At 47.6% G+C, this 26,841-nt stretch overlaps 9 protein-coding genes across 11 annotated transcripts; 3 read left to right on the top strand and 6 right to left on the bottom strand.

The window, feature by feature from the left end:
• Nucleotides 1-23: 23 nt before the first annotated feature.
• Nucleotides 24-2,393, bottom strand: BDBG_06279 (uncharacterized protein; the record flags this gene model as incomplete). The annotated part of the gene is made up of 1 exon (XM_002623385.1): nt 24-2,393. One exon carries the CDS (start codon nt 2,391-2,393, stop codon nt 24-26), a length of 2,370 nt encoding a protein of 789 aa, XP_002623431.1.
• BDBG_06278 (uncharacterized protein) lies at nt 1,864-4,614 on the top strand. The gene is made up of 2 exons (XM_002623384.2): nt 1,864-2,812; nt 2,864-4,614. Exon 2 carries the CDS (start codon nt 3,051-3,053, stop codon nt 4,152-4,154), a length of 1,104 nt encoding a protein of 367 aa, XP_002623430.1. The 5' UTR covers nt 1,864-2,812; nt 2,864-3,050; the 3' UTR covers nt 4,155-4,614.
• On the bottom strand, nt 2,565-8,232 carry BDBG_06277. Of its 2 annotated transcripts, XM_002623383.2 has the most exons (8): nt 7,482-8,232; nt 6,822-7,382; nt 6,673-6,750; nt 6,321-6,547; nt 6,128-6,239; nt 5,947-6,051; nt 5,571-5,752; nt 2,565-5,327 (listed from the first exon to the last, which is right to left on the bottom strand). In XM_002623383.2, the coding sequence occupies exons 1-8, from the start codon at nt 7,901-7,903 to the stop codon at nt 5,269-5,271; spliced, it is 1,746 nt and encodes a 581-aa protein (XP_002623429.1). In that variant the 5' UTR covers nt 7,904-8,232; the 3' UTR covers nt 2,565-5,268. The 2 variants fall into 2 exon arrangements, with proteins under 2 accessions (XP_002623429.1, XP_031579335.1); XM_031722542.1 differs by having other exon boundaries at nt 2,683-5,327; nt 6,822-8,232.
• Nucleotides 8,233-8,641: 409 nt separating this feature from the next.
• BDBG_06276 (nucleosome binding protein) lies at nt 8,642-12,367 on the bottom strand. The gene is made up of 5 exons (XM_002623382.2): nt 11,710-12,367; nt 10,999-11,094; nt 10,793-10,888; nt 10,564-10,685; nt 8,642-10,473 (listed from the first exon to the last, which is right to left on the bottom strand). The coding sequence occupies exons 1-5, from the start codon at nt 12,083-12,085 to the stop codon at nt 10,444-10,446; spliced, it is 720 nt and encodes a 239-aa protein (XP_002623428.2). The 5' UTR covers nt 12,086-12,367; the 3' UTR covers nt 8,642-10,443.
• Nucleotides 12,368-13,879: 1,512 nt separating this feature from the next.
• BDBG_06274 (uncharacterized protein) lies at nt 13,880-16,004 on the bottom strand. Its single transcript, XM_002623380.2, has 3 exons — nt 15,605-16,004; nt 15,343-15,526; nt 13,880-15,243 (listed from the first exon to the last, which is right to left on the bottom strand). The coding sequence occupies exons 1-3, from the start codon at nt 15,792-15,794 to the stop codon at nt 14,853-14,855; spliced, it is 765 nt and encodes a 254-aa protein (XP_002623426.1). The 5' UTR covers nt 15,795-16,004; the 3' UTR covers nt 13,880-14,852.
• Nucleotides 15,902-21,683, top strand: BDBG_06273. Of its 2 annotated transcripts, XM_002623379.2 has the most exons (5): nt 16,136-16,368; nt 16,452-16,563; nt 16,627-20,337; nt 20,502-20,800; nt 20,871-21,385. In XM_002623379.2, exons 1-4 carry the CDS (start codon nt 16,301-16,303, stop codon nt 20,682-20,684), a joined length of 4,074 nt encoding a protein of 1,357 aa, XP_002623425.1. In that variant the 5' UTR covers nt 16,136-16,300; the 3' UTR covers nt 20,685-20,800; nt 20,871-21,385. The 2 variants fall into 2 exon arrangements, with proteins under 2 accessions (XP_031579334.1, XP_002623425.1); XM_031722541.1 differs by having other exon boundaries at nt 15,902-16,368; nt 16,627-20,800; nt 20,871-21,683.
• Nucleotides 21,189-22,918, bottom strand: BDBG_06272 (uncharacterized protein). The gene has a single exon (XM_002623378.2). The coding sequence runs from the start codon at nt 22,697-22,699 to the stop codon at nt 21,485-21,487; it is 1,215 nt and encodes a 404-aa protein (XP_002623424.1). The 5' UTR covers nt 22,700-22,918; the 3' UTR covers nt 21,189-21,484.
• BDBG_06271 (homoserine dehydrogenase) lies at nt 21,819-26,364 on the top strand. The gene is made up of 3 exons (XM_002623377.2): nt 21,819-23,094; nt 23,191-25,172; nt 25,369-26,364. Exons 1-2 carry the CDS (start codon nt 23,034-23,036, stop codon nt 24,267-24,269), a joined length of 1,140 nt encoding a protein of 379 aa, XP_002623423.2. The 5' UTR covers nt 21,819-23,033; the 3' UTR covers nt 24,270-25,172; nt 25,369-26,364.
• BDBG_06270 (uncharacterized protein) lies at nt 23,134-26,667 on the bottom strand. Its single transcript, XM_002623376.2, has 4 exons — nt 26,258-26,667; nt 25,746-25,893; nt 24,862-25,649; nt 23,134-24,745 (listed from the first exon to the last, which is right to left on the bottom strand). Exons 1-4 carry the CDS (start codon nt 26,399-26,401, stop codon nt 24,515-24,517), a joined length of 1,311 nt encoding a protein of 436 aa, XP_002623422.1. The 5' UTR covers nt 26,402-26,667; the 3' UTR covers nt 23,134-24,514.
• Nucleotides 26,668-26,841: the final 174 nt, after the last annotated feature.

Raw genomic sequence — 26,841 nt, 5'->3', positions numbered from 1 at the left:
CAAATTTCAGAACTATTAAATGACTATACAAATTCATCCTGCATCATCCCCATATCGGATTCAAACAATTCAAAATTCGGAGCATGTGCGGGTATGTTAGTGTGCTGGTAATCTACAACCGGCCACTCGCCACCAGGAGGGCTGTCGAAAAATCCGTCCCAGAGACCCAGGAGCTGTGCTATGAATCGGAATCCCGCAACCAGGATTGTCCACACAGGGTTCAATATAACTGAGAGGTGCGACCAGCGCCAGAGCATGGTTGGTATAACCAGAGGCATCCGCGGCGCGTTAGGATCGAGACAATTCCGCTCGCACGTCGCGGCATATAGTGGATGGCAGTAATAGTCACACATAACCAGTTCCGCCAAGTACCAGGTGAAAAATCCGAGCACGATCCAGCTAAGGCGTGTGGGGCGAAGGCGATTGGTGTCTGGGTGACGATACCAGAGTCGAGGTAAGGGAAACGTGACGTAGTGACGGCCATCGCTATGGAGGTCACAGATGTCACAGGAGGAATCTGTATGGCGGTGGTGTGGTTTCTTGCTTTGCTTGGTAGTCCGCGATAATAAAATGCTGGCGTCCTTGGCGATTTGGCGTTCGAGGCTTGTTAGTCCTGTCTGGGTTGCATTGATACTCCGAACAAGAGATTGGAGTTTTTTATTCAACCGTTCAACGACGGCGTCGTCTGTCTGATCAGAGGCTTTGTCCTTGGCCTCATCCTCCTTCTCATCCTCCTCCCCCTCTTCCTCGTTGCTTTCAGACTTGATAAAGGGCTTAGAATCTAATATAGTTGAGTTCTCGTCAAGCAACTCTTGTAACGAGTCAATGGTGCTTTCCCCAAGCAATAGTCCAGGATTTTCGGATTTCGCGTCCTCAATCACCGCCTCCAACGCACTCCGCGGTAATTTGGGCTTCTTTAATGGTTTTGAAGAAGCTCGCTTCGTCTTCGGTTTGGGCCTTGCATCTTCCTGCGGTTCTGGCGGCGGTTTTTCCGGCGGTGGGTTTTCTTCCGGCGGCTTTTCTGGCCGGCGCTTTGCTGTCGCTGCTAAACGTCTGTTTCTGGGATGGTTAGGAGCCGCCACGGCACTCGGGGAATTAATTTCAAGAGAAGGATCTCGTGGGGGTTCAGCGGTACGATCCGGTGCCGGAGTATCTATCCATGCACCAGTCACCACTGGTGTTTTAACGTTGAGGAGAGTGGTATCAGCTGGGGTCTGCTCTGGCGTGCTGGCTACACTTGGACTTTCTCTTCTCGAAAGTGTTCGTAAAAGTTCCTGTGGGTCGTTTTTAGATAAATGTCTCTGCCTTTCGCGATCTGTCTCTCGATATATAGTAACGGGAGAATTCGGTATAGGGTCTCCCTCTATTGAAAATCGGACCTGCTCCTGCGGCGCCCTCCTTTCGGTGCCCCCTAACCTATTTTCCACCACCGGTTTGTTTATGAAATTTTCAATCTCGTTCCTTGCCGGTGGATTGTTTCGCACAGGCGGACTACTAGAAATCTGTAACGACCTAGCAGTAAAATCGATATCATGCTCTAGTGCTTGGTCCGTTGACTGCGCAGTCCCCTCATCAACGTGATTATTCCCATTGGGTCGACTAGCTTTGTTCAGCCAATCCTTGGACACCCGCCCGCGCAAACCCCATGTCTTTGGAACGTTGGGTGAAGGTTCTACATCTTCGCGAAGCGCTTCCTCTTCATTCCGACGTTGTAGATTTTCAAACGACAGGGCAGCTTTGAGCCCGACCTTAGCTTTGCTGAAAACCGGGGATTCTCGCTGTGTTACACGCTTCAGCCGGGCTTGATCCATAGCATGTTGAGCAGGTTTTTGCCGCAGCGACTCGTCTGAAATATCGTTGAAATTAAGACTGGAGTCATTGGTATCACCGGTGCTAGCATAATCGTCTTCACGTCGCGTCGCGTTAGGGCTCGGGGACGGGCTTCGTGTCCGATCGAGTCTTCCAAGATCGTAGGAAGGGTCGTAATTGTCCTGAGCGACATATTCAGCCAGGTCGTCCGCGTCGTGAATCTGCTGATAAGTTTCGATCAGTTCGTCCGGAGGGGGACTTGAAACCTCCGCCATTAGCGACGGTCCGGAGATTTTCCTCTCCCTCCCGATCAGCCGTCTTGGAGGGGTTTTCACTTCATGGTCATTGTTGGCGGGCGCGGGTGGGCTGTCAGCAGCAGCAGCCTGGAATGCGCCTTTCAGCGTCCTGGTATTGCTAAACGTGATATGGGATTGAGCGCCATTCCTGGGACTTAAAGTAGGAATTCGCGACTGGTAGGCCATGTTCTGCGCCTGGCCATTTCGCTGCGGTCGTCGAAATCGAAGGTCGTCATTGTCGCGATCTTGCGAGTCGGGAGGATGGGCGGTGTGGTCGCCGGTAGACATAGCTTGTGTTGGACTAGTCCCGAAATTCCATCATATGCAGCGCCTGCATAGCGCCAGATGGCTATAGCATTTGACGCATTCCTTTTTTATATATCTCGAGTTCGGAGGTGGAAGGCTGGGGGGTGTGTGTTGTTCGGATTCCAAGATCGCGTCTGCTTGAAGGCGGAATGACATGGGAGTCCCAAAACGGACTAGCTCTGGATCTCGGCCTCCGCCATTGAGTTTCGAGAAAGAAACATCTTGGAAGCTTTTTTGAGAGCTGAAAGCCGGACTTGATTGACAGCAGCCAGCTAGTTGTTCATTCTTTATCTATTGTCTTTTCAATTGGCCTCCATTGTAGAAATATATCTTCGGGATGTATTAATAACTGCCAGTGGGCTTTGTCTATATCCGCATATTACTCTGCTCTATTCTTCTATGTGAGTGTCAACTTAGGCTTGCTCTAGCTCGCCAAACTTACAATTTTCTAGGATAAATCCCACGGCATCTGGGTATCGGGATGACGCTTTACCCGTTCACAGGACTTAAATTTTGAACCCAATCGTAACCCCTGAGAAGGGGTTGAAAAAAATCCGTCCCGGAACTAGCAACGCTGAAGGAGAGTTAACGTAAATACTCCGTACTTATAAGGACGGAACGAAAAGTGGAAAACAAAATATGGCCAAACCCGCGAAAGCTGCCTCAAATAATAAAAGACAAGGAGCATATACTGCTAAACCCTCGACCTCATATTCAAAAACAACAAAACCCTCAACCCCGCCGGCCCCTTTCACTAAAGCACCGTCGTCACTCAGTCAATTCCTAGCACCCCTCTCCCCAAAACATGTCTACCTCGTCCACCTAGACAACCACCCACAAAAACACAAGCGCCAAATCTTCCTCCTACCCCTCTTCCTAAACATCGCCATCCTAGCCCTAATCCTCTTAAGAGTCTACACAGGCTACCCAACCTACATCGACCTCCTCGCCTTGATTCTCGGGCACGAAAGCCCCGCCCGAGTCAACACCTCATCCGCAAGCTGGACCTATCTCCTCACAACCCTCCTCCGCCGAACCCTGACATTCCTCCTCGATTACCTCCTCCTCGCCATCCTCCTCCCCTGGCCCGTCCGCTTCGTTCTCGGCCCCGCGCACTGGCGGCGCAAGCTCGGCTTCCAGGGCTGCGAAGTCATCGTGCGGAAGAGCAGGGCGTCATGGAGCGATGAGCTGAAACCTCTCTCCTGGATCCGGGAAGACGACGAGACCATCAAGACCAGGGTTATTCCCGCCGTGACGCCGCAGCGGCTGCTGAAGACGGGATATTTGCTCATCGATGCGGACTGGGACCTGGATTTCGCGGCCATGGTCAAGGCGCATGAGCTTGTTGCGGAGGGGGCGCTGGCGGTTGACGACTTTAAGACTGCGGTGCTTGTTCATGGGGGCGGGGCGGAAGGAAATGATGGTTTGCAGTGGTTGATATGGAGGGTGGACGAGGAGAAACGGGGCGGCGCGCCGGGGAAACAACCAGACGGAGGAAGACTCTCTAATACCCAGCGGGACAAGATTATCATGTTCCACGAGAAGCTGGCGTCGATGGGGAAGGAGGACTTGTTCTTCCGTTGGGTGGAGTTGATTCAGTATGAGAGTACCCAACCTGGCGGGTTCACGCCGGAAAGACAACAGAAGACCATGAAAGAGACGCAGCAGTTGTTTGAGGACCAAGGGGTTGATTTTGAGAAATTCTGGGCGGATGTTGGAGGGATGGAGGGGATAGATATGTAAATAGCTTTTGGGTGAGGTGTACTGTGGGATACAATGTTCCTCGTTCTTCTTTTCCCCCCTTTACAATACACAACTTGCATAAGGGCCGGTCATGGAAAACGTGCTTCCATTTATAATCCCGAAAAGTTTTACATAACGTAAACTGAGACAGATATTTCAATTGCAATCTCATCATTAGCCATCCAACATTGCGTCACATGGGGAAACTGCTGTAGCTACTACTATGGGTATGGTATATATGTTCAAAGCGCACGCAACAGATAAAATATGCAAAATTTGACAGGTAGCAGAAAATTGCAGAAATGATAATAAACACGTCAAACCCGCCCCCAAAGCTACGTAAGTCGGGATAGAGAGGAATGCAATTAATTGCAGAAAGAATCATGAAGAAATGATGAATAAGCTGAAAAAAAGACCAACAAGAATTTAAAACCTCGTCAGCAGGCAGACAGCTCCACGGTGATAAAATAATAATGAAAATTCCAGTATTATATTAATAAATAGTACCAAAAGAGATTTTTTTTCCCCTATCCCCCCCCTTTCTCCGTGTCACGATCACGCTGTGCAAAAAATATGAGAAAAATCACAATCAATCATCACTCATGTGGTTTCGTTGTTTCGCCGCTGTTGGGCCGCTTAAATAGAGCACAGAAAAAAAAAATTTCGTCATGTCATATCTTCATAAGATAAAAAAGGAATTGCATGTTTGGGGACATATCACGCTTTAGCTTAAGCAGAGAGATAGGTCGTGGGCATCGTTGGGCTCGTGAGGGTATATTTTTTTCTTTCTTCCCGTTTTTGGTTTTCTCCCTTTTTTCGCATTCATGGGAAAGGTCGACCGGCATATCGGAAAGAGGTTTGGTTTTATGTCGTGGAAAGTTTTGGAGTAAGTTGTTGGAGTAGAGAAGCAGTAATTAGTGTGCAACTAACGACCACTTAAAATAATCGTAGCGTGGGGAATGAGAAAAACCGGCCGTCAGAAGTTATCTGTATATTTTGTGCCGCTCGCTTACGGTGCGGAGTATGCGTAGAAATTAATAGTTGAAAGGGTACGTTGGCTGTATGTAAGCACGCATTTGGCGTGAGCAGGCCGAATCATGTCAATAATAGCGCCTCATTGATACCGAGACTGGTGCCGAAGGATAGTAATCTCAGACTCAAAGGCTTCCGCATCTAGCAAACCGGGATGAAAAAAAATAGTAAGTAAACCTGCAACTCTACAATGCAAGGCTTGGATAAAGGCACGGGATAGAGAAAAATATATCAATGCAAAGTCATCATCTAAGAACGACTTAAAACTTAAACCCCACAAGAGATGAAGATTCGGCGTCGACACACTGACGACCACGATGGGGAAGATACATAAAAATAAAAATAAAATAAACCAAATACAGATAAAATATTCAGGGCACTCACCAATTTCATGCGCAAACGTAAGCACATGCTCCTGATGCCGCGTCATACGAGGCCTATATTTATCCCGCTGGATGAAAATTGCACGGTCGAGATTGGGGAGGATGATTGTTTTACGGTCCACACGTCGCATCCACGACTTTGACCGTACATAATGGTGTATAAAAGCCGTCCATACGGGAACGCTGCCGTTTCGGAAAATTGATTTAGCCCGCTGATATTTCGCATCTTCTTCAATCCAGTGCATGGGATTTTGGGTTTGGGGGGGGGGGTGGGGGGGTAGGGTGGGTTTAGAGGAGGTTTGGCGCATTGCAGCTCAGAATATATGAAAATGTGCCGATCTATCTAGATGGATAGGGCACAAAAGAAGTTGACTTACTCCGCCATTTCACCAGAGTGGATCGATGCCTGTAAACGGATGGCACCGGAAGGGTGATCCTGGAAAATACGAAGTGCGTGGAGGTAACTATCGTCGAGAATCCGGCTGTGCGCGTATTATATGAGTACGTACCAGGCCGCTTACAGGAGAGTACTAGTTTTGATGGGAAATATGTACATACCCGCCGTAGATTTCCCTTTCCTCGAGAGAAAAGGGGTCTGGAATCCTGCTTATTGGGCAACCGGAGTCTTGCCCTCGGAGTGCAATAAATGCACAATGAAACAACACCATTTCTAGACGGTTGGGTTAGACGCTGGAAAATAATATAACAACAGACGATGGCAGTAGAAATTTGGGGTGCCTCGCTTGCTTACTCTCGATGGTTTCAAATTCAAGACTCAACCAGGCCCGCAAACCTTGCCCGTCGGATGATTTCGTACACAGTAAGAGATAGGAGTCTTGACGCGAGAGAATAAGTACGTTCAATGGTAGTGTCGCATAAATTATCTTTGATGATGAACGGTGAACTTGACATAGGATCCGTGCACGATGATCACGATCTCGCAGGTAGAAGATGGCTGTCAAATTTGGCTTGAAATTCCTAGAAAGGTGTTGAGTAAGACAACTAAACTGGGAGGAAAATGTATAGCTTTCGTCCATTTTTTAAAAAAAGGGAAAGAAGAAAAGGAAAGAAAAGAAAAGAAAAGAAAAATGATTCATACTTACAGTCTAAACAACTCATCATAGTCCTTCTCAATCTGCGCCAGTGCATCTGGCATATCGAAATCGCCATGACATTTCGACCTGTGTAGGGGAAATCTTTAGTTCTGTAGGCTATCACCAATCTCCAAGGAAGGAATCAAAAACAAACTAACCCTTTGTTAGAAAAAGGCAACGGGGTCGCAGTTGTAGGGCGGCTAAACAACCCCACAGCCCAGTGATCAAATGGGTCAAGAAGCGAGAACGAATCGGTGCTGGTGGAATCCGTCGTGGATGGAGAATCTGGGGCTGCAAACGAAGAAATCGGGCTTTCAACCTCAAACCAACCAGGGGCATGTGGAGACGCCGTGCGGCCACCAGCTGGTCTTCGTCGTTCATATGATCGTTTCTGTGTTGGGGTTGTGGGCACAGGTGTTGGCTTGCGGAGTGCACTCTTCAATGGAGGAGTATTCGAACGGGGTCGCAATCCGAAAGGCGGGGGAGGGGGCGCGGGAGGGACTGGCGGTGCAATAGGTGCGGCGAGCATGGCGGATGCAAGAGTCGCGGATGGTCCAAGGGGAGTAGTGGACGGAGGGGGTCCAAAGGTACGACCGCCATGTGTGAAATTCGTCTGACGCCGCTGCTGAGTATCAACAGCGAATTGTCGATCCTGGGCCATACGAAGTGCGGTTATGGTTTGGCGGAGTTCAACGAGGGCGGCATGATCTCCACGTTCACTAGAATTGCAGATTGGGGGTAGGTAAATATATTATTTTCTGGTTCTTTGGTGGGAGTATATAATTGATTAATAGACCAAAAAAAGGACAAAAACTTACTTTTTAACAACTAGCATGATTTCTCCTAGCATCTGCTTATAGTATTGAAGCCGGGTCACGAGCGGGTACCCAGCTTCACGGTGGAAGTAATCGCGCAAATGGAACCATGTATGGCGAATATTTTGTTGCGTAGCCTGTGCCCGCCCACCATCGTCCATTGCAATAAACGCTTCATTGATCACCCCGGTGGTGTGACAAAGGCTCGCCTTGACAACCAACTCTATATCGTTGGCGACGTAGGCGAAGTTGGGTTTGAGCGGGGATTTTTGTAAAGTTTCCAGAGAGCGGAGGTTGGCGCTGATAGTAAAGAGCTCTGTGACTACGGAGGTGATATTGCCCGCGTCCTCCGGCACATGCACGATAAATTTGTCGAAGATGGTTGCGGCATTCTCCGCGTCCAGAGCGGGTTGGAGGAAATCCATACTGGCGCAGTCGAATAACGATCGATGTCAACGGCAGGCACCCATCACAGGCAAAGTATCATGGGAAGGGTGTATATACATCCGAACTTTTTGCGGTAGGACGCAAGTCAAAAAAGAGAACAAAATCTATGGGGAGAGTTTTAGTAGTTACAGGGTAAACAGGGACATAAAAAAAACAAGGCACTGTTTATTTCCGGACCACAACACCCTCTTCTTCTTCTTCTTCTTCTTCTTCTTCTTTTTCGGCAGCAGTACGGAGTACAGATTCAATAGATGTATAAACAAGAGAAAAAGAAATGGTGGAGAAGATAAATAGACGCGGCTCCGGCAGATCCCAGCGTGCGTGTGAGTTGGCATTCGAAGCCGCATTTGGACACTAGGCCTAATGTAGCCTAGCACTGCGCCTCATCGCAGAGCCCGCATTAGTCATCAGGACATTGCCCGGCTCGACTGACCCTCTCTATCTTACTCCAATCCATTCCACCACCACTGCATCTCCTTGCTCTGTTGCTTCTTGAGTGCTTGTTTGTTGGCCACTTCAAAAAGCTGCAAGATCCCTCTTTTCATCCAATAGAATTTTCATCTCTCCTTCCTCTTCAAGGCATCTGCTGAGAGAAAACAAATGATCCACAGACCAAACAAGACAGGCAGACAGACAGACAGACAGACAGACATAGAAGCCTGTAACCATCCACAGCCATCAATAATAGCAAGTGCGACAGCACACAGCACACCACAACAAAAAGCACAGCACAGAGCTTAGCTGAGGGTGGAAGGAATAGCCAAATCCCAAACAGATGAACAGATATATATATAACTGACAAATATACCCTTTGCTTGCCTTTTTGGAGCAGTCGCCCTGCCTGATGTCTTTTGAAAACCACACAAAGATGCAAGATGCAGCCTCATCTTTTTGTTTTGCTCAGAAGTGCAACAAGTACCCAGCAGGCATGTTATGATACTGCTATAACTAGATAGATACCGGAACCAATTGAAGGGCGATGAATGTCAATTCTCTGCCAACATCATACCTATATCATATCTATATCTATGCACATATATATATCTAGTGTGTTTTGTGTTTTGCAAGGTATTATTATGAGGAGGAAAATAGAAGGAATAGAAGTGCATGCATCCGGCGAAATATTTAAATCAGCATCAAAGAAAAAAAAATACCCCTTCTCACTTCTCCCTCCCTCTCTCCCCTCCCTCTTGTCCCACAACGATAATAGAAACAACCTACCTTTTCTCGACTAGCACATTCTAGAAGGTATTTCTATTATTGTTAACCAGATAACATTTATAAATAAAACTTTTTTATTTTTTATATAGTTATCGGGAAAATTTAAACTTTCCCCTCCATCCAAACCCCCACCCTTCCGCCCTGGCCCCTGGGCGCCGCGTGCCAGTGGGTGGTGGCAAAAGGCCCAAGGGCGAAATAGGCTCACCCCGTCCCCCGGATCCAGAGGACTATAGCATCATGCCCCTCTTCTACCATCCCATGGTGTTTTCGTTTTCGTTTCGGCGCCTCTCAGGGGGTGCTGGATGATAGATTATATATAGGCACTTTTGAGTTCAATTTATTAATCAATTAATTAGACAAGCGACGAGCAAGTACACACACATCAGAACTTAAAAAAATCGTAGATGGTAGATGGTAGAGGTCTGAGAGGGAAGGAGATGGTGCGGAATCGAAAGAATAAGGGTAAGAAAAAAAAAAAAAAAAAAAAAAAAAAAGAGAGAGAGAGGGATGGAATGAGATGAGATGACAAGAGAACTGTTCTCAACAGAGCTGCGGTGGTAACAGACAGGGAGCCTTGCCCCCTTTCTTTATCCCTATATTCTACTATCCACACACATACCCTTCCGTTTCTATGTCGCTGATGTGTGCTCGAGAGAGATTAAGCAACACATACAGCATTCAAGAAAAAAAAGAGGAAAAAGGAAACCGGGGAAAGCATATTTGTATTTCAAGCGGAGTGGAGGGAAATAGAAGTAGAGGTAAAAAAGAAGTATCAAGAAACACGAGTTGTGGTTGTGGAGGGAGAACAAAAAAAGGGAAGACAAAGTAATAAAATAAAATTAAGAACCCGATAAACCCCCCTTCATTAGAGTACCACAGAATAATAAACAGGAAAAACGGAAAAAAGAAAAAAAATCGAAGAACCATAAAATGGAATATAGGGAAGTGAAGTGAAACAAGGGAAAGAGAGAAAAAATCAAAGAAAGAACAAAGCCACAATTGACAGACCACCCGTCATTCCCATTTCCGATTCCCAGACAAGAAGAAGACGAAGAAGGAGCACAATATAGGAAGAAGCAGAGCCATTGGAAAACCGATTTAAAACATCAAGAGAACGTCAAAAAACAAATTAGTCCAGCAACGAGGCGTATCAAATAGAGAGCACACAGCGCGACAGAGCGAGCACACACAAGGCAGGAGTTAAGAAAAAGAAGTTCCCAAAGACGACAGACAACTACGATATAAAAACATATCAATCGCGTTCATATCGTGCCGGGGCCGTCCCTGCCTCGTTCACCTAGGAAGACTCGTCGTCGTCATCTTGCGCCTTGCGCCGGGCCTGTCAGCACATTCGGGGATTGGTATAAGGAGGGGGGAGGGGGGGGGATGGAGAAAGAAACAAAGATGGAGGGCATACATTATAGCTCGCCTTCTCGTCTTCGTAGCGTTTCTTGTCAGCGGCGGCTTTGGCTTCATAAGGGGCGCGCTGCTTCTCGTTCAAGGCCTTCCATCTCTCTCCGAGGACTTTGCCCACTTGGCCTGTGATAGGGAAATCATATTAGATACATAGTGCTTGCGATGCGACGCTTATTTATTGAATAGTGATTATAAATTTTGAAATTTTTTTCGCTTCGATTGACACATACCGAAAGAGATGCCAGGGTTTTCCTCGCGGACGTTGTCGCGCTGCTCGTTGGCGAAGAACATGTAGGCGGATAGACCACGCTTAGGAGCATTGGGATCTGTGAAGAAAATAAAGGGGGGAGGGTTGGTGCGTTAGAAATTGAAACAGTCCTAGAAGATCTGTGGGAGGGGGGCGTCCCGCAACGCGATGTTGGATGAATTTGCATACCCTTCTTCTTCTTCTCACCGCGAACCTTGGTTTTGCGGGTGGTCTTTTCCTTAGGCATGTTGGTGGTTGGTGTGTATGTGTGTGTTTTTAAGGGTGCTGCGCCGGTGCGACGTGATGTTAGTCAATTTCTTGCAGGCTTGAACTCTTGTTGCTAGAAGCACGACTCAAACCATGTCGCCACCATCAGAATCGAAGAAAAAACAGCGAATGGCGCGTAACCAGTGTGAAATTTTCAGGTAAACAGGTCTGTTGCGGGCATGAACCAGATATTGAAGGGGGTTGTTTGTGCTTGGGAGTATAGTCTGGGCCTTGCGCAGACTTGAGATGCGCGCGTGTCGTGTCGTGACAAAACACCAGCTGCGACGAGGACAGTGATGAACTTGAGAGATGAAGCTCATTTGACCCGTTTAGAGACGCGACTGCGCTCAATGGATGCAGGGTTTTCCATCCTTTTGCACCATGTTGGGTTCCGGAGCATAGCTAGCTCACAGGCAGCATTGCGATGGTGATGAACAAGGCATGATAGAAATAACAACAGGACAGCGACAATGGCTTATGAAAACAAAACAGGCGCGTGTAAACAGGACGATGAGAGGCATTGTGTTGAGAGAAATGAGTGTGTGGATAGAAGTAATGTTCGAGTGTTGAGGAAATAAATAAAAGAAGGAAGGAAAACCAAAATTTATTGTTAGGGGGGGACCTTTGACTTACTGCGAGTGTAGTACTTTTTTTTTTGTATGGGGGGGGAAATTTGCCGTTGCGTGGAGGGGGAAGAAATGGCAGCGAAAAGTTGTATGGGAGGAAATTTGGTGAGGGAGAACAGCAGCAGAGAGAGAGAAGAGACTGAGCTGAGGGAGAGCGAGAGTGAGAGCGAGAGCAGCGGCGAGGGAAAAAGCTGCTGAGAGGGCAGGACAAGGGCAGGGCAGGGCAGGGCAGGGCAGGGCAGGGCAGACAAGAGCGGCTGGCAGGACGGACACGACCAACCATTACCACCTGTTCTGGCTGTGAGGCAAAAAAACCGGGCGAGACCAAAGCACCAAGGAAACGCAGGGGAAAAAATGGGAGGGGGGCCCGCATCATCTGTCATTTACCCTCATGTTACCGCCGGATACCAGTCATACCACCAAATACCGCGATCCTACCTCCCTTCCCTTTACCGCTGTTTACCACCCATACACTGCCTTACCACGGCACCGCCAGCAGAATCAGGCAAGGGCTGCTTCTGTATTTCCCACTGAAATAACGTGTGCTCAGGTTGCCCAGGTGCGCGGTCGTGGTAATAGGCCCTGAAAGTGCGTGTCTGTTTGAAATCTCCTTCCAATTCCGGTTGATCACCCTGATAAACGCACCAGTTAAGTGCGTGCTGATTATCCTTACTACAGGTAGTTGATCAGGTTGAATCACATTGTTTTTCCTGCTTTTTTTCTCAGGTGAGCAATATTTAAAATTTCTAAATAATACATCTATCAGATACAATAAAATCACTAAGTATAAACACTCCTGTGGGCACGCCAGCCCAGAAGGTGGATTTTTATTCAAAGTGATGTACAGTCCACTCTGTACTTTTTTGTTGAAGCAACAACAGTGAGGAATAAATAAATACGACAGAGTAACCTACCTGTCCAGTACAAGAGTAATCCAGGCAGAAACATGTGCGCCTTGAGCTGTATGTGCGTGTGCACAATCAGCCAGCCCACCCAAAAAAATCAGATAGCCAGTTAGTTATCTTCTTATAATGTATTCGGGGTAATATCCTGTCTCATTCCTGAGCTGTATGATTCAAGGATTGCACAGTATCAAAAAAAAAAAAAAAAACCTTCTTTAGTGTATGACCGACCAGACCATCCATCAACCACAACCGCACCCCATACAGAACCATGAGCATATGATACTCGTAACATCTCTCCTCTCTCTCTGCAGCAGCAGGTACCCCTCCCCCAGTGTCCTGGACGACATAATCTCAATAAATTGAGCTTGCGTTGCTGGAAAATCATATTCCTATACCGCGCTCTCCGGGCTTTTGAAGGGTTCTTTTCTAGATACTCAAGACGCTCATATGAAGCTGATATCGGCGCTGGATGTTGGTAAGCAAACCGCCAGAGTACATGCAGGGACCGCAGAGAGGGCATGGGTAAAGAGGGGGGTTACAATACCATACCGATACAGGGTCGAGGTTGGTCTTACTATTGTGGGTTGCTCTTGAGGTTGATGAGGGGGAAAGAGTTGGTTGACCCGTATGGTAATACCGATATATGTTCCAGTTCGGATTTAAGCTGTGTGGATTTTTTTTTTACATGTAACTATACCATACGCAAGGCAGGCGGGCCCAGGAAGCTACATAGATGGCCAGTCAACATAGCGTGATCGCTGCAACACACCCCCCTTCCACTCTCAGCACAACAACACAATGGTATTTTACACCCTTACGGTATGTATGTATGTACGTATGTATGTATGTATGTATGTATGGTATGGATGCATCCACACGTGCACTCGGTCATCTTCCGCAGCCCAACCAACCTCACTGCGCTTGCCCTCGTCCCTCTGCATTCCTGTTCGATGCATACCAAAGCGGTTTACACGGGGAGGGACCACAAGGGGCATGGTGGAGGAGGGGGGGGTGCTTTATTAATTAATAATATACGGGGGTTTTTTGCAATGGGAACTTCCATTGACCACCAACCTTCCCTGCGCAGCAACGGAAGCTGGAGGTGTCGTGTACTTGAAACAAAGCACTCCTGACACAATAACCAAAGGTACCAGGTACATGTTGTACCTCCAAGGTACCCATTTTTTATTTACGGATCTCGTTGAAAATATCACTCAGTAGCCGCCTCCTTGTAAAAACGAGACATCTTATTAGTATTATAATGAATAATGCAAAAAAAAAAAAAAAAAAAAAAAAAAAAAAAAAGTTAAATAGAAAAAAAAAATCTCAAATGTGAATTTATTTATTTAGTTTTGCACCACGGCCACTCCCCTCCTTACGCAGCCTAGGAGCGGCATGCGAATACACCATGCTACACGATCTGATCTGAAGGGACTGCTCCAGGGTAGAGTTCACTTGGCAGACAGATATGGATAAGAAACCATGTCTCCCTCCGTTCGCGGGTATTGTGTGAAATGGGAAGGCGATCCATATACGGAAAAACCAGCAAAATAATGGCTTTGCTTCCCTGGACCGACCAGCTTACTGGTTTTAAAATAAAAAGAGTGACGTAGCCTAGCCTTTACTTGAACAAACAAATTCATATCCCGGATAGAAAATGAACTATAGCTCGTATTAATATTTGGGGCCTTGTTCTCTGTTTGTCGAGAGGTGTGAGGGCGATTGATGGTAACTCTATTATTGTCGTTCCAACTAATACCCCCAATCCATTTATCTTCATCCGTCCAATGCAAGCGGCTCTATGGCTTTCTCGCAACCTAATTATAATAACTAAGCGAACGAACCGATCTCCCTGCTTTCTTTCCCCTCTTGAATCGCCGCCCGGGGGGAGGTTTTGTAAATCATCACGTGACCTATATCAGAGGAGCACCCCTTGGAAGGGAAGACACGGGCAGTAGTGGGAGCTGATGAGCGAGGACGATATATCTCGTTAACTGAACTCGGATATGAGAGGGAACTAATCACATGCAATGTACTCCATTTTGGGGTCGCATAGTGGCGTATTAAGGGTAGAGTGTTCTGCCCCGGGATGTGAGTTCTCTCCTTCACATAGCATAGGAGACAAATTCAAACTACCAATCGTTGTTTTCTTGTAACGCTTTGACAATAGCTATCCTCCAGGGGTGGATATGTGGTGTCAGAAAAAGGGAAGGAAAAAAAAAGGGGGAAATTGCTGCATGATTACTCAGGTATCATCCAAGACATCGTCATCATCATCATCGTCGACCACCAGGTCGTGCAGCTGTTCATCCGCCGCCCAGTCAACGCCGCTCGCGACAATAGCAGCGCTGACGATGCGTTTGATAGTTACCCAGTTCGCTTTCTCGGCCTTAGTCTCCTTCTCCAGCGTTTCCAATTGAGATCTAAGCTTCTGGTCCGTTATCCCTTCTCTCCAGGACGTCTGCGCACTCGTGAGCCCGAGAAGGGTTTGCACTAGTTTCTGGTTCTTTGCGGTGCTGTGTATACTGTCCACTTTTGCGGTGGAGAGCGACTGTGTGCATGACGCGTGGGCACGGGAGAGGTTCGTGTAGATGAGTGATAGGAGATCACGGCGGTTGATCAGGTGTAGAAGGGCTCTGTATAATAAATATAGGAAGGGAGAGTTGAGAAGCCATATCACATAGAGAGCCAAATAAAATATACTTGGGAAGGTATATGGAGAGAGAGGCGCATACCTCTCCGCGGGAGAGCCGGATACGGCGTGGACTGATTGGATGCTTGGGTCCGCCATCAGAACTGCCTCAATAGCTTTCCTCTTGACGGAGTATGTGGATCGAGCCTCGAGCAACTCGCGTTCTGCTGTTGCCAGCTGTTCCTCAATATCAATATCGTCATCGTTTAATGCTGGTCCAGTATAGTCTATAGGGTTTTATATGTCAATATACCGTTTGATCGGATGATAAAGAGCTCCTTGGGTTTAAGTATAAAAACAAATACCTTGTGATAATAGGGCCGTCTCTAGCTCCTGTTCCTGGATGCGGTCATATAATTCTAAGACTTGTAATTCCTTGCGGGACAGCGATACGATATCCCGTGCACTCGTAGTTCCAGCGAGTTCCAGCAATGTCGCTTCATGAGGTTCTAGCTGGGTGTGTGGCCTAGCGGGCACCTCGTCTCCCGGTGCCATTGCGGGCGGAGTAGAGTCAGTTGTCAGTTGTGCAAGTGGTGCATCTTGTGATGGGACAGAAGAATGCGCGAAACTGGCTATTTTAACCAGTTAATAGTTTTATTCTGCGAGAATCACAGGCCCCTTTTTCCACCAAGTCCTGTCAGGCGTCGTCGTTCAAGCGATCAACTGACACCTGACAGACGCGCCGGCGGGTTTTTTTGGCTCTTGTGGTTTAAAAATTTACGGCGGTTGCCGGGGCGGGTTCCAAGTTGTTGGTCCAAGAGCCGAAAACGGCTAGACCGTGGTCCACACCTTTGCCGGCGACTGAAGAACCACTTCCAGAAAACTAAGGATGTGATGTGATCTAGATGGAGACCTCAGGTAGCGTTCAAAAATAGCAATTTGGATACCTGAACTCCCAAACTGCTCAATATCTCAGCTCTCCCTTCGTCGATGATCTCCCTTTATTCCGCCTACTGACTGCTATCCCTCTGAGGGCTGTTTGAGTGGCTTTGGAAGGGGGAATGTCGTTGCACATCTACATCGCTCATACGGGCGAGCAGCTGCTGGCTGATCCTGTTTCATTTGCCTCGTATGGTTTTATCCCTCTGCTATTGACTGATATATAATCAATATTTGGGAAATAGGTCCAGGAACTAATACCATTCTCAATAGACCGGATGCCTTGCGAACATGGATCTCCCGAAAGGTTTCAATACCGGCTCAGCGGCAGATATTGATGACTGCTCGTGGGAGGAATGTTCGGCCTCAGACGCTCGCGACGGAGGTAAGTAAAACCGCAATCCTCTATAGACAACCTGACAAATACGCTTTTAGCTAACTGCAATAGAACGAAATATTTGTTTACGATCGGCTCTATATAAGTGATGGAACTGTTAGAGATCTCCGCGAGATCGCGCCACCCGAACGTTTTATCCCGGAAAACCCTCCCGATACGCTCGCGGACCAGAATAACTTACAAGCATGGAGGAATCTCTACATGGCTCGAAGGGCATGGGCTCTAAATCTGGCGGCACAATGCGCTCCAATCAGCAGAGCTACAGATAACCAGATCGAACACACCCACGTTATCAACCGAGCAGTCGACGTTGCCTTGGAGAACCTGAAATCGCATGTTGGAAACCTAGAGCACAAGTTCCAGGAAGCCCAGTCATGGGCGAATGATCTATTGAAGGAACAACAGTTGGCTCTGGATAGCTGGCGGAGTGTACTGACGAATATCGAAGCTACCCCTGCGAATAAAGACTTCACGTTCCTACGACGGCCATCAACCCCGAAGAAAGCGAAAGAGCGTCAAACCGGCACTTTGCAAGACTATATCGATGTGGATCGGGTCAAAAGTGCTGCATCCCAAGTGTCGACTGTTTCTCAGCGTTTTGCCTGCCGCATGGATGAGATTGAGAAAGCCGTCCATGAGGTGGCTTCGGAAACGGAGTCGCTTGTTGAGGCGTCCCATCCATCACCTCAAGAAAATGCAAGTAGCCTACTTGAGGAGATCGAGACAATCGCCAAGAAAATAAGTTCTGATTACGAACATGTTCTGGCTCTTCCAAACACCCAGAAGACGTTATCGAGTGTATCACGGATGGCGTTGAATCATACAAAAGATCTCCTACCCTCTATGTTGGAGATGGGGTTGGAAATACAGACTGCCTTAGAGCACTCCATAAAACAACGGAACTTGGCGATGAAGGCTGCTGTTAGTCGTATGCAGAAAATCTCCAAAATAGAATCTCGATTAGCTGGCATCCAAACAGAGCTATCTAATTTGGATGTTGAAGGAGATGCCTTCGAAACCCTATACAAGGCTTCCCAATTGCCTCTCCTTTATGGGTCGGTTCTCATTGAGGCTGTCCGCCGCCGTGAATGGAGTGACAAAATGAAAAATGATTCTCTTAGTATCGCTGAAGAATTAGCAGTCTTTCGAGATGAAGAGCAACGTCGACGGAAAAAATGGATTAAAAATATAGGCTCCTTTGTCTCATTGCCCGAAGACGCCACCCCTGGTATAGAGATCAACTTGCAGGGCGGTCAGCAGCCTGAATGGCCTGAAGTTTCTCGCAAGGAAGTCGAAGCTTACATCGAAGAGCTAAAAACAAAGCCTGATACCAACTCTGCCGTTCAGGAGTTAACACAGCTATTGAAAGATTTGGACGCACCTACCCGACAGCAGAGACGAAAAGCAAAGGCATTTAAACATGGAAGCGTTTTTGATATCGGCAGAAGTTCGTTTCTTAACCGCGGGGATGATATGGTTCGGAGCTTGAAGGATGAAAAGACAAAGCTCGAGGACAGGCTAAAAGGTTCGGAGAGTCGTATTCGAAAATTAGAAGACCTTCTCCATCGACAAAGCCAGATGAGCCGACCTGTCAGCGCAAATTTTGGTTCTGATATCCCTATTTCCCCAGCCTCCCCTCGCCCAGATACACTCTCAAGAAGGTCATCTGTATCCTCCCGGCGTATGTCGTCAAACCAGACTCCGGAAGACAAGGCTTTGGTGCAACGTATTGTTAGTCTGGAGGCCGAACTGGTTGCAGAGAAAGAAAATGTGTCCAGACTCCAGAAGGAAGCACATTTGGACCGCCAGTCCAGTAGTGATAAAATACAAGAGGCCCAATCTACCAAGAAAGATTTAATGGAAAACTTGGAGGCGCAGCAGCGGGAATTTGAAGATGAAAGGAGGTTCCTAGAATCGGAGGCGAAATCGATCAAAATCAAGCTTGAAGAAACTGAAGAGGAGCTGGATAGAGTGATGGATGCCCGGGAGCACGAGAAGCTTGTTGCTGATGAACAAATAACCGCTCTACAGACAGAACTCGATAACCTGCGAAACGATACCTCCAAGGAGATAGCCACTCTCACGACTCAGGTCCAGGCTTTCCGGGAGGCTAGCGAAAAGGCCAACGCCCAGAATACATCGCTAAAAGCGAAACTTGAAGAGGTTGATCGAACTCAACGAGACTACGTAAACGCTCTACAAACCACTCACGCGCATTTATCTCCAGGTGGTTCTGCCCCTGGCGGTTTATCTTCTCTTATTAGAGCAATTGAAGTCCTGTCGGAAGGACTGGCTATCCACTCCAAAGGCGCTGATGAAGCATTTGCTAAAGCCAGTGAAGAAAACAAGTGCTTGTTGGAGAAAGTAGAACGAATGGAAGCTGAAACTGACGGGCTGAGGGCAAGACTCGCGGCTGAAGAATCGGAACGATCCAAACTGCGAAAGATGCTGAGCGAGGAAACGATAAAACTCTCAGCGGTCAGAACGGAACTGGAGGATGAGCGTAAGCAGCTCAGCACACTGAGGTCTAAATTCTCCGCTGGGGAGACCGGTTCAGAGGCCCTGAAAGAACGAGTTGCGGAGGAGGAGCGCAAAGTTGCTACCTTGACCGAAAAGCTCGCCGTTGAGGAATCTCGTGCGCAAGGTTTCGAAGATGATATTCGTACGTGGCAAAAGAAGGTCGAAATGCTGGAAACCACCGGAGAGCGTAACGATTCACTGCTTAGCATAAAGGAAAGCTGGGTTAAAGAGCTCTCCGAAAAACTATTCTCCCATGTTGAGCAGCTCAACCGGATACTTCAACAGCTTGGTTTCACAGTCATTCGCCAAGATAACAGCATGGTCATCCATCGAGCGTCTAAGGTCAACAACAATAGTTCATTGCTCGGAGAAAGCGTCAAGTCTCCATTGGCTACTCCAATGATTCATGACCCGAAACTGTTAGAGAGGGTTAATACGAACGATCGGGAGGAGGAACAGTCAAATTACACCGCGTTCATCACCGCAATAAATGAATTTAGCGTGGAGTTATTCGGCGAAGCGGTAGTCAAGCGCGTGAAGGATATCGAAACCTTAGCACGTAAATGGCAAAAGGAAGCTCGTGGGTATCGGGAAAAGTCACACCGTTTCCAGAGTGAATCTCACGAAAAGATTGCATATCGATCGTTCAAGGAAGGGGATCTAGCGCTGTTCTTGCCAACTCGCAACCAGGCCATCCGATCGTGGGCCGCATTCAATGTTGGCGCTCCCCACTACTTCCTTCGAGAGCAAGAAGTGCATAAATTACATACTCGTGACTGGCTACTTGCGCGGATCTCAAAGATCGAAGAGAAAGTGGTGGATCTTTCCAAGTCTATGAATGGCACAAATCCGGACCGTCGTTCCATCGGGGAAGCAAGCGATGGTGCCTCAATTGATGATGATAATCCTTTCGAGCTCTCGGACGGTCTGCGATGGTATCTACTTGATGCGTCAGAAGAGAAACCTGGGGCTCCAAGCACGCCGGGGCTAGCTAAAAGCACCGTTGCATCAGCGCATGTGGATGCTAAAGGGAGTATCCGTTTAAAACGACCAACTAACGGTGGAGGAGCAACGAAAACATTGACGAAGAGCCTCGATAGCCGACGGAACAGCTCAGCATCGAAGATAGGCACGCCGGTGCCTACACTGCAAGCCGCAGAGTCTGCAGGAGATAATGTGTTGCCAGCAGCGGGGGATTCAGGTGCGCAGGAACGGAGGGCGGAGGCACCTATTTTCGACGAGGTTCGCAGAGATCTTTTATTGGGTCCTTCAAACGGAGAATGAAAATATAAAATATTTATGAGCCTTATATATAAATTTTTATTTTATGGAAATGATGAAAAACATGTTTGTTTGTCGGCTGATGATTTTTTTGTTTTATCTTCTCCTTTTATCCCGAAAAATAGGGTACATCGCGGGACAGAGCTGGTTCTCAATCTCGAACTCCCAATACACACCGCAACGGTGGTGCTAACGTCGCACCCTCTTCTCCTCTTTCGTCACCGAGCAAGCGCACATCAAAGCCGAGACCGTGGGAAAAGCTATGGTCTTTGGATTATCGATCCGAGAGCCTAGGCCGTCACAGGTAAAACAATCATATGTGTCCTTTCTACCCGAAGAAGACAACCCGAACATAGCGACGTCGTGAATCCTGTCTAGCAGACGTGATTGAGAAGACAAGAAAGGAGCGACGACGTTTGTTCCCGTTAGTCATCCCTTTATACGTTCCATTGTTTTTTTATTTGCAAAAACACTGATCCGCTGATACTCCATAGAGCTATCTAGCGCCCTGGCAAGAAGGCTACGGTGAATGCCTCTTCCGCCACACTTCCTGTTCCTCTGGGAAAGGAATGACGAGAAGTGAAATATATATATAGGATTAATGTCTGCATTTAACTCATCTGCATTTCCATATTGACATATCTCCTCATTTCAGGACTTACTTATGCCCGCTAGTTATTGCTCCTGTTGATCTACTCCGCCCGGAAAGAGATGCGGCGTCAGGCGAAATGACCACAGCGAGGTACGATTCCTATTCGTTATTTATTGGTTTTGGGCGCTGTTTTCATTTGCTTTTTAGCGGCATGAAGTCACTGTCCATTTTCCTTTGTTCTGTTTCATACATTTATTGGTATATAGAAGGTGGATGATATCGATTATGTTATGGGAGAGCAATCATATATTTGAAATATGTTTATTCTTATATTGACCTAATCCAATTTGGCTATGCATGGCTGCTTCAGTAATTAATTTTTTTCAATAATTTCCCATTAAAAAGTGCTTTCAAACGCCCGCAAACCGTATCCTTGGGGTATATCCAACTCAAACAGAAACAGGTGCAAGAACATAACTATGAATAGATGAGCCCTAAGCATGCACAACATATCGTTTATCTTTCACCCTTCCCGATATCACCGCCTATACCTTCTAAATCACCCAGCCCATTCAAAAACTCTTCAGCCCTCCTCTTCGACCTAAGCTCCTCGATCTTCCTCCGTCTCTCATCCTTTGCCTTCTCCCTAGCACTCTCCTTCTTCGTAGCCGCATCCCGCTCGCCCAAAGTTTCCTTCCTCGCTTTTAACAACTCCTCCATCTCCTCTTTGCGTGCCGCCTGATCTTTAGAAAATGCATAGAACCCCGTGCCCCGCGTGCGGACTTCTGCTGCTGCATCGTAGTGAGTTTCTGGGGGAGGGGTCGGGGTGCGATCCCGCTTTTTTGCAATATGCTCCATGCGCGCGGCAATGTTTGCGTCCGGATTGAAAGCTGCAGATTGGACCGTGGAGCCGTAGATGAGGTTCGTAGGGCGCTTTGGTTTGGCTGATGGGAGGATGTTGTAGTTGGTGGGGTGTGTAATGTCGCTGTCCAGCCCACCACCATCTTCATCAGCTGCAGTCCGCGGCAGTGGCGCACTGCGTCGTTGTAGAGCTGCCTCCGCGGCTTCTGCGCGGGTACCTCGACGCGAGCGACCAAATTCATCAACGTAGTCGACAAGTAAAACATCCTCCTTCTCGCGGTCGTCGTTGTCGGCGTCCCTATCCGAACCAGATGGGGAAGCTGAGCCTCGTGCCCTCCGTGCCCTTATCGCCTCCTCCTCCGCCCACTTGCGATCAAAATCGACTAGACTGTTGCTTTCAGCCCGCCTCGTTGCATGCACTGCTGGGTTTCTCAAGGCAGTTTGATCTTCCTCCTCATCGCTGCTATCCACCAGATGCTCGCCTTTCTTCAAATCCTCGTATAGTTTAGCCTTTTCGGCCAGTCTTCGTTTAGAGCGTTGGAGTGTCGCATCGTCAATATTACCAATGTCTGCTCCTCGTTTGTGGACTTGGTGAATGACATGTGGTGAGTCCCCGGAGACATCTGCTGCGGCGCGTTTGTGTGCGTTCTTGTTGTGGATGGTGAAGATATCTGGTTTTGAGCGGGACGGTCGGGGGCGACCTTTGGTGGGTTGCGTAGCGGAAGACGATGTAGAGGGGTTTGATTCTTTCGATATTAGGGCGGAGAGATGAGTGGTGAAGGCTAGAGTGGAGGAGGATGTGAGGTCTTTTTGCGACGCGGTGGATTTGGGGCGGCGAATGCCGTACAGCGATTGAGAATCTGTCGGCATAACTCTAGTAAAGGCGGGTTATCGCTCAGTTGAGCTGTTCTCGACAGGAAAGAATATGTAGACGGGCCATAGGCCGCACCCACGAGCTATAGTTGAGCTGTAGGGGTGAGCTGAATATGAAGGTGTGGCTATGAATAGAAGCTTAGTTGATAGATAGCTCGGCGGCGGCTGACGTGATTGCTGCGGGCGAAGTCTTTTTGCCCCGCAACCTCCCACTTCAACATCAACAATTTACACCACAGCTGTCTACATAAAAGGGAGTAAATTCCAGATAACTAGACACTATTTTAGAATCCCAGGTTTGGATATTTCAATTGCTACTAATAACTGGTTTATGAACTATACTCCAATTGAATCCATCATGACAAGCAAAGCTATCTATCTCGGAGTCATCGGTAAGCTCATCTGAAAACATAAAATGCAATCCATCCATACCGAGAAAAAAAAAAAAAAAAATTCCTTAACTAACTAACAAATACCTTCTTACACAGGGGTTGGCGGCGTCGGATCCCATTTCCTCACTCAATTATCCCGTCTCCCCAATGCGCCACCTCTGATCCTGCTTGCCCGCTCTTCAGTGACAGCCACTTCGCCCTCCACATGTTACTCCCCCGCGATTGATCCCGACAATTGGCAATCTGCTTTCTCAGCTTCCTCTCCCTTTACCAAATCTGGAGCCTGGGAGCCAGAGCAGATAGCTGATTACATGTCCCAGGCTCCCGGTCGCGCCGTGCTGGTCGATAACACTTCAGATCCCACCATCGCGGAAGCCTACCCCCTCTTCCTCAGCAAAGGCATTAGCATCGTAACCCCAAACAAGAAAGCATTCTCCTCTTCCTTCGATACGTGGAAAAGCATATTCGACACAGCCGCTGGCACCTCCTCACTCGTCTACCACGAAAGCACAGTCGGCGCCGGCTTGCCGGTGATCTCTACCTTGCGCGATCTCGTTAGCACTGGTGACCGAGTCACCCGCATTGAGGGTGTATTTTCAGGAACTCTCTCTTTCCTATTCAATAACTTCGCCCCCGTGACGGCTCCATCTGGCAGCACTGTGCAGAAATGGAGCCAGGTTGTCTCACAGGCTAAGGAACTCGGTTATACAGAGCCAGACCCCCGAGATGATCTGAATGGCATGGATGTCGCGAGGAAACTAACCATCCTAGCCCGGATTGCCGGCCTAGAGGTTCAGAGCCCCGAATCTTTCCCGATTGAGAGCTTGATTCCCGCAGAACTTGAGGGGGTCTCTAGTGCTGAGGAATTTATGCAGCGTCTTCCTGAATTCGATGATCGGATGGAGGCGATCAAGGAGAAAGCGGAGGTCGAAGGGAAAGTTGTGAGATATGTTGGCAGCGTGGATGTTGCGGGCAACGCTGTTAAGGTTGGGCTGGAAAAGTTTGACAAGGACAGTGCCATTGCGGGCCTGAAGGGGAGTGACAATATTATTAGTTTCTATACGGAAAGATATGGGAAGAACCCGTTGATTATCCAGGGTGCTGGAGCTGGTGGTGCTGTTACTGCCATGGGAGTTTCGGCGGATCTCATTAAGGTATTAGAACGACTACGTTAGAAAAGCGAACTGGGTGCTGCTGCTGGGAATTTTGATTATCAAAGGGGAAAATGAGGGAAAATGATGACATTATAAAACAAAATCATGCATATTTAACATGAAAAGTTTGACTTAGCTGGCCGGTGCTAATAAAAAGTGCACCTATGCATTCAAAGCACCATGCCATGCACACCCCATTGGTATTTGACATCAAAAGTTCACCCAAATTCTAGAGAAAGCAAATAGTCGTCTAGTTAGTACCTTCTTCAACTTCTTAGAAACTCCTTGATCGCTTCTCCCCATGCTGGTATCCGCTTATAAACCGCCATCTCCGGAATACTGCCTTCGCTAACACCGTCGATTGCCGCTGCCAGGTCTTCAGCTGACCCCTCATCTTTGATTTCTTGAATGGGATATCGATACGTGTGGAATGAAAATACCATCGCCCCTGACTGCGGCAGGCGGAAGAGAGTCTGACGCTCGCATCGCAAGAAGGTCTATCGTGATGGTTTCGGAGTTAGTTCAATGCTCCCTGAAACATGACATTTCAATAAAAAGTCACATCGTTCGTGAGCTTGAAAGAGGGTATTTTAAAAATTAAAGGAACACTCACATTGTCAAGATCCACTTCTTTCAACTTAAGTTGAGTGATTTCTTCCCCATTGTGCGCGTGAATGCCCCCAAAAGGCGAAAACAGCTCTGCATCCACCGTAACACTCCAATTGACGCGCTTGAGATATTTTCCAGCTGGGAGTTTATGGAAAAACCGATCCATGCTCTTCTCAAGCTTTAGTCTATATCCAGGTATCGGCTCATGGATCTGAGCCAAGGGTTTGCCAAGCTTTTCCCGCGTGTCGAAACCGGACGGGAAACATGTTGCATACGCCTCGAGGATATACTTGACTTCATCTGATGGATCGCTGGGTGAGTCGTCACTATTCTTTTCGCTTGTCTCTTCGTTTTTCTCTTGTTGAGCTCTCCTCTGTCCGTTTTTTTTGCCATTGTCATCACCACTATTCTGGTCGGGGAGCAGGATCAATATATCCTCGTCCACTGATTTGATTAGTGTTTCAAGAATGCTTCTTGTCGTGCGGGTTGAGCTGATCTGTATTGGGAAAAGTTCCATCGTGGTCAGATTGCAGACCATTAGAGCGGGCCCAGTTTCGAAATCGGTCTGGACAAGTTTGAACATCTGTGGGTATCTATTGGGGAGATATATACCCATAATGTATCTGTAAAGCTCATGAACGGCGGGACGGATCCGCGGGTCTTCCTCATCGTCCTTGTTCACTCGACAGACGACATCAGGGTACTTCTTAAGCAGTTCGCGGCGGAGGGTTATTCTCTCTTTGTATGTTTTGTCCATCAGGATGAGTTCACTGGGGTCGAGATTTTCGAGACCTGTTAACAGAGTAAGTTGAATATACGTTTACGATTTTTCCTGCTTGTTGACTTCGTGTTATCCGCTCAAAACAGTGGTGGTGAGGGACTACATACCCATTGTAAGATGGTATTTAGGCTTATACGGCCGCAGTTTGAGTGGCTCAGTTTTTTCCCAGTCGAACTTCTGTAATGGCTCAACGAGGGGGAAATCTGAAGTACACAAGATAGCATCGAATTTTTTCTGACGCTCTATTTCCGCTCTCTGTTATTTTATATTCAAGTATCAGCCATGCTCGATAATCCCGATCATAAATGCGGCTTAAAATCGCCTATCGCCAAAGATAGATTCGCAGCGAAACAAACAAATAAGTTCATTGAGACGAGAGACGAATACGCAGTGATCAAGACAAAACTTGATCTCAGAAAACAGAATATAAAATTCAACAGGCTTGTGTGTAGGCCATATTGCAGCTCGATATTTTGGAGATGACTCTCACACACATTTTTATCTCAACCGTGCCAATCGTCTTGCACCATTTTGCATACATGTCAATAGAAGTGGAAATGTAGACAACGGGGATGATACAATACATCAGACCACAATATAGAAAGAAAAAATCACACACCTTATTAGATCTATGTCTCTGCACAACCATCACAAGGAGCGAGAACAACACGACCTTTGTCATGGTGTTCATCAGCGAGAAATACTGGACCAGGAGGTCCATCGCCTTGGGGAGACCATCGAGCAAAAAAGCTGCCTGGTCCATGATGCTTGACTGCTTTATTCCTTCTCTTCTTCTTCAAGGTGCGCTAGCGGAGGGGTGTTCAGGTTGCGATGATTATATCATCACTACGATCTCACAAAGCAGAATGAAAAAAGAGGGAACGGCGCGACTGAGATATTTGTAGTCCACAGCCCAGCCTCCAAGAAGGCGGCAAACGTCGGTGGGCTGCGGAGTTGAAGCTTACTCGTCCGACCCCCGGTGTCGGTATCCACCAAGTTGGGGTAGTTTAGTTAAACTACGTGCAGGCCGATGTATATTAGGGATCATCCGCTTGGGGGGGGGTTGGCGCCAACTCTATCAGCCCTAGCGTCAACTAAAAATAAGCCATCTTTCTTAAATGGCGCATACTTACGCTGTAGTTCTTGTGCTCCGTACCTCGGTCTACACTCTTATAGAGCTTTAACTAATTCAAGACATACGGC

The sequence above is a fragment of the Blastomyces gilchristii genome, assembly GCF_000003855.2.
Source record: "Blastomyces gilchristii SLH14081 genomic scaffold supercont1.13, whole genome shotgun sequence".
NCBI classification, from domain to species: domain Eukaryota; kingdom Fungi; phylum Ascomycota; class Eurotiomycetes; order Onygenales; family Ajellomycetaceae; genus Blastomyces; species Blastomyces gilchristii.
This window is presented reverse-complemented; position numbering and strand designations above follow the sequence as displayed.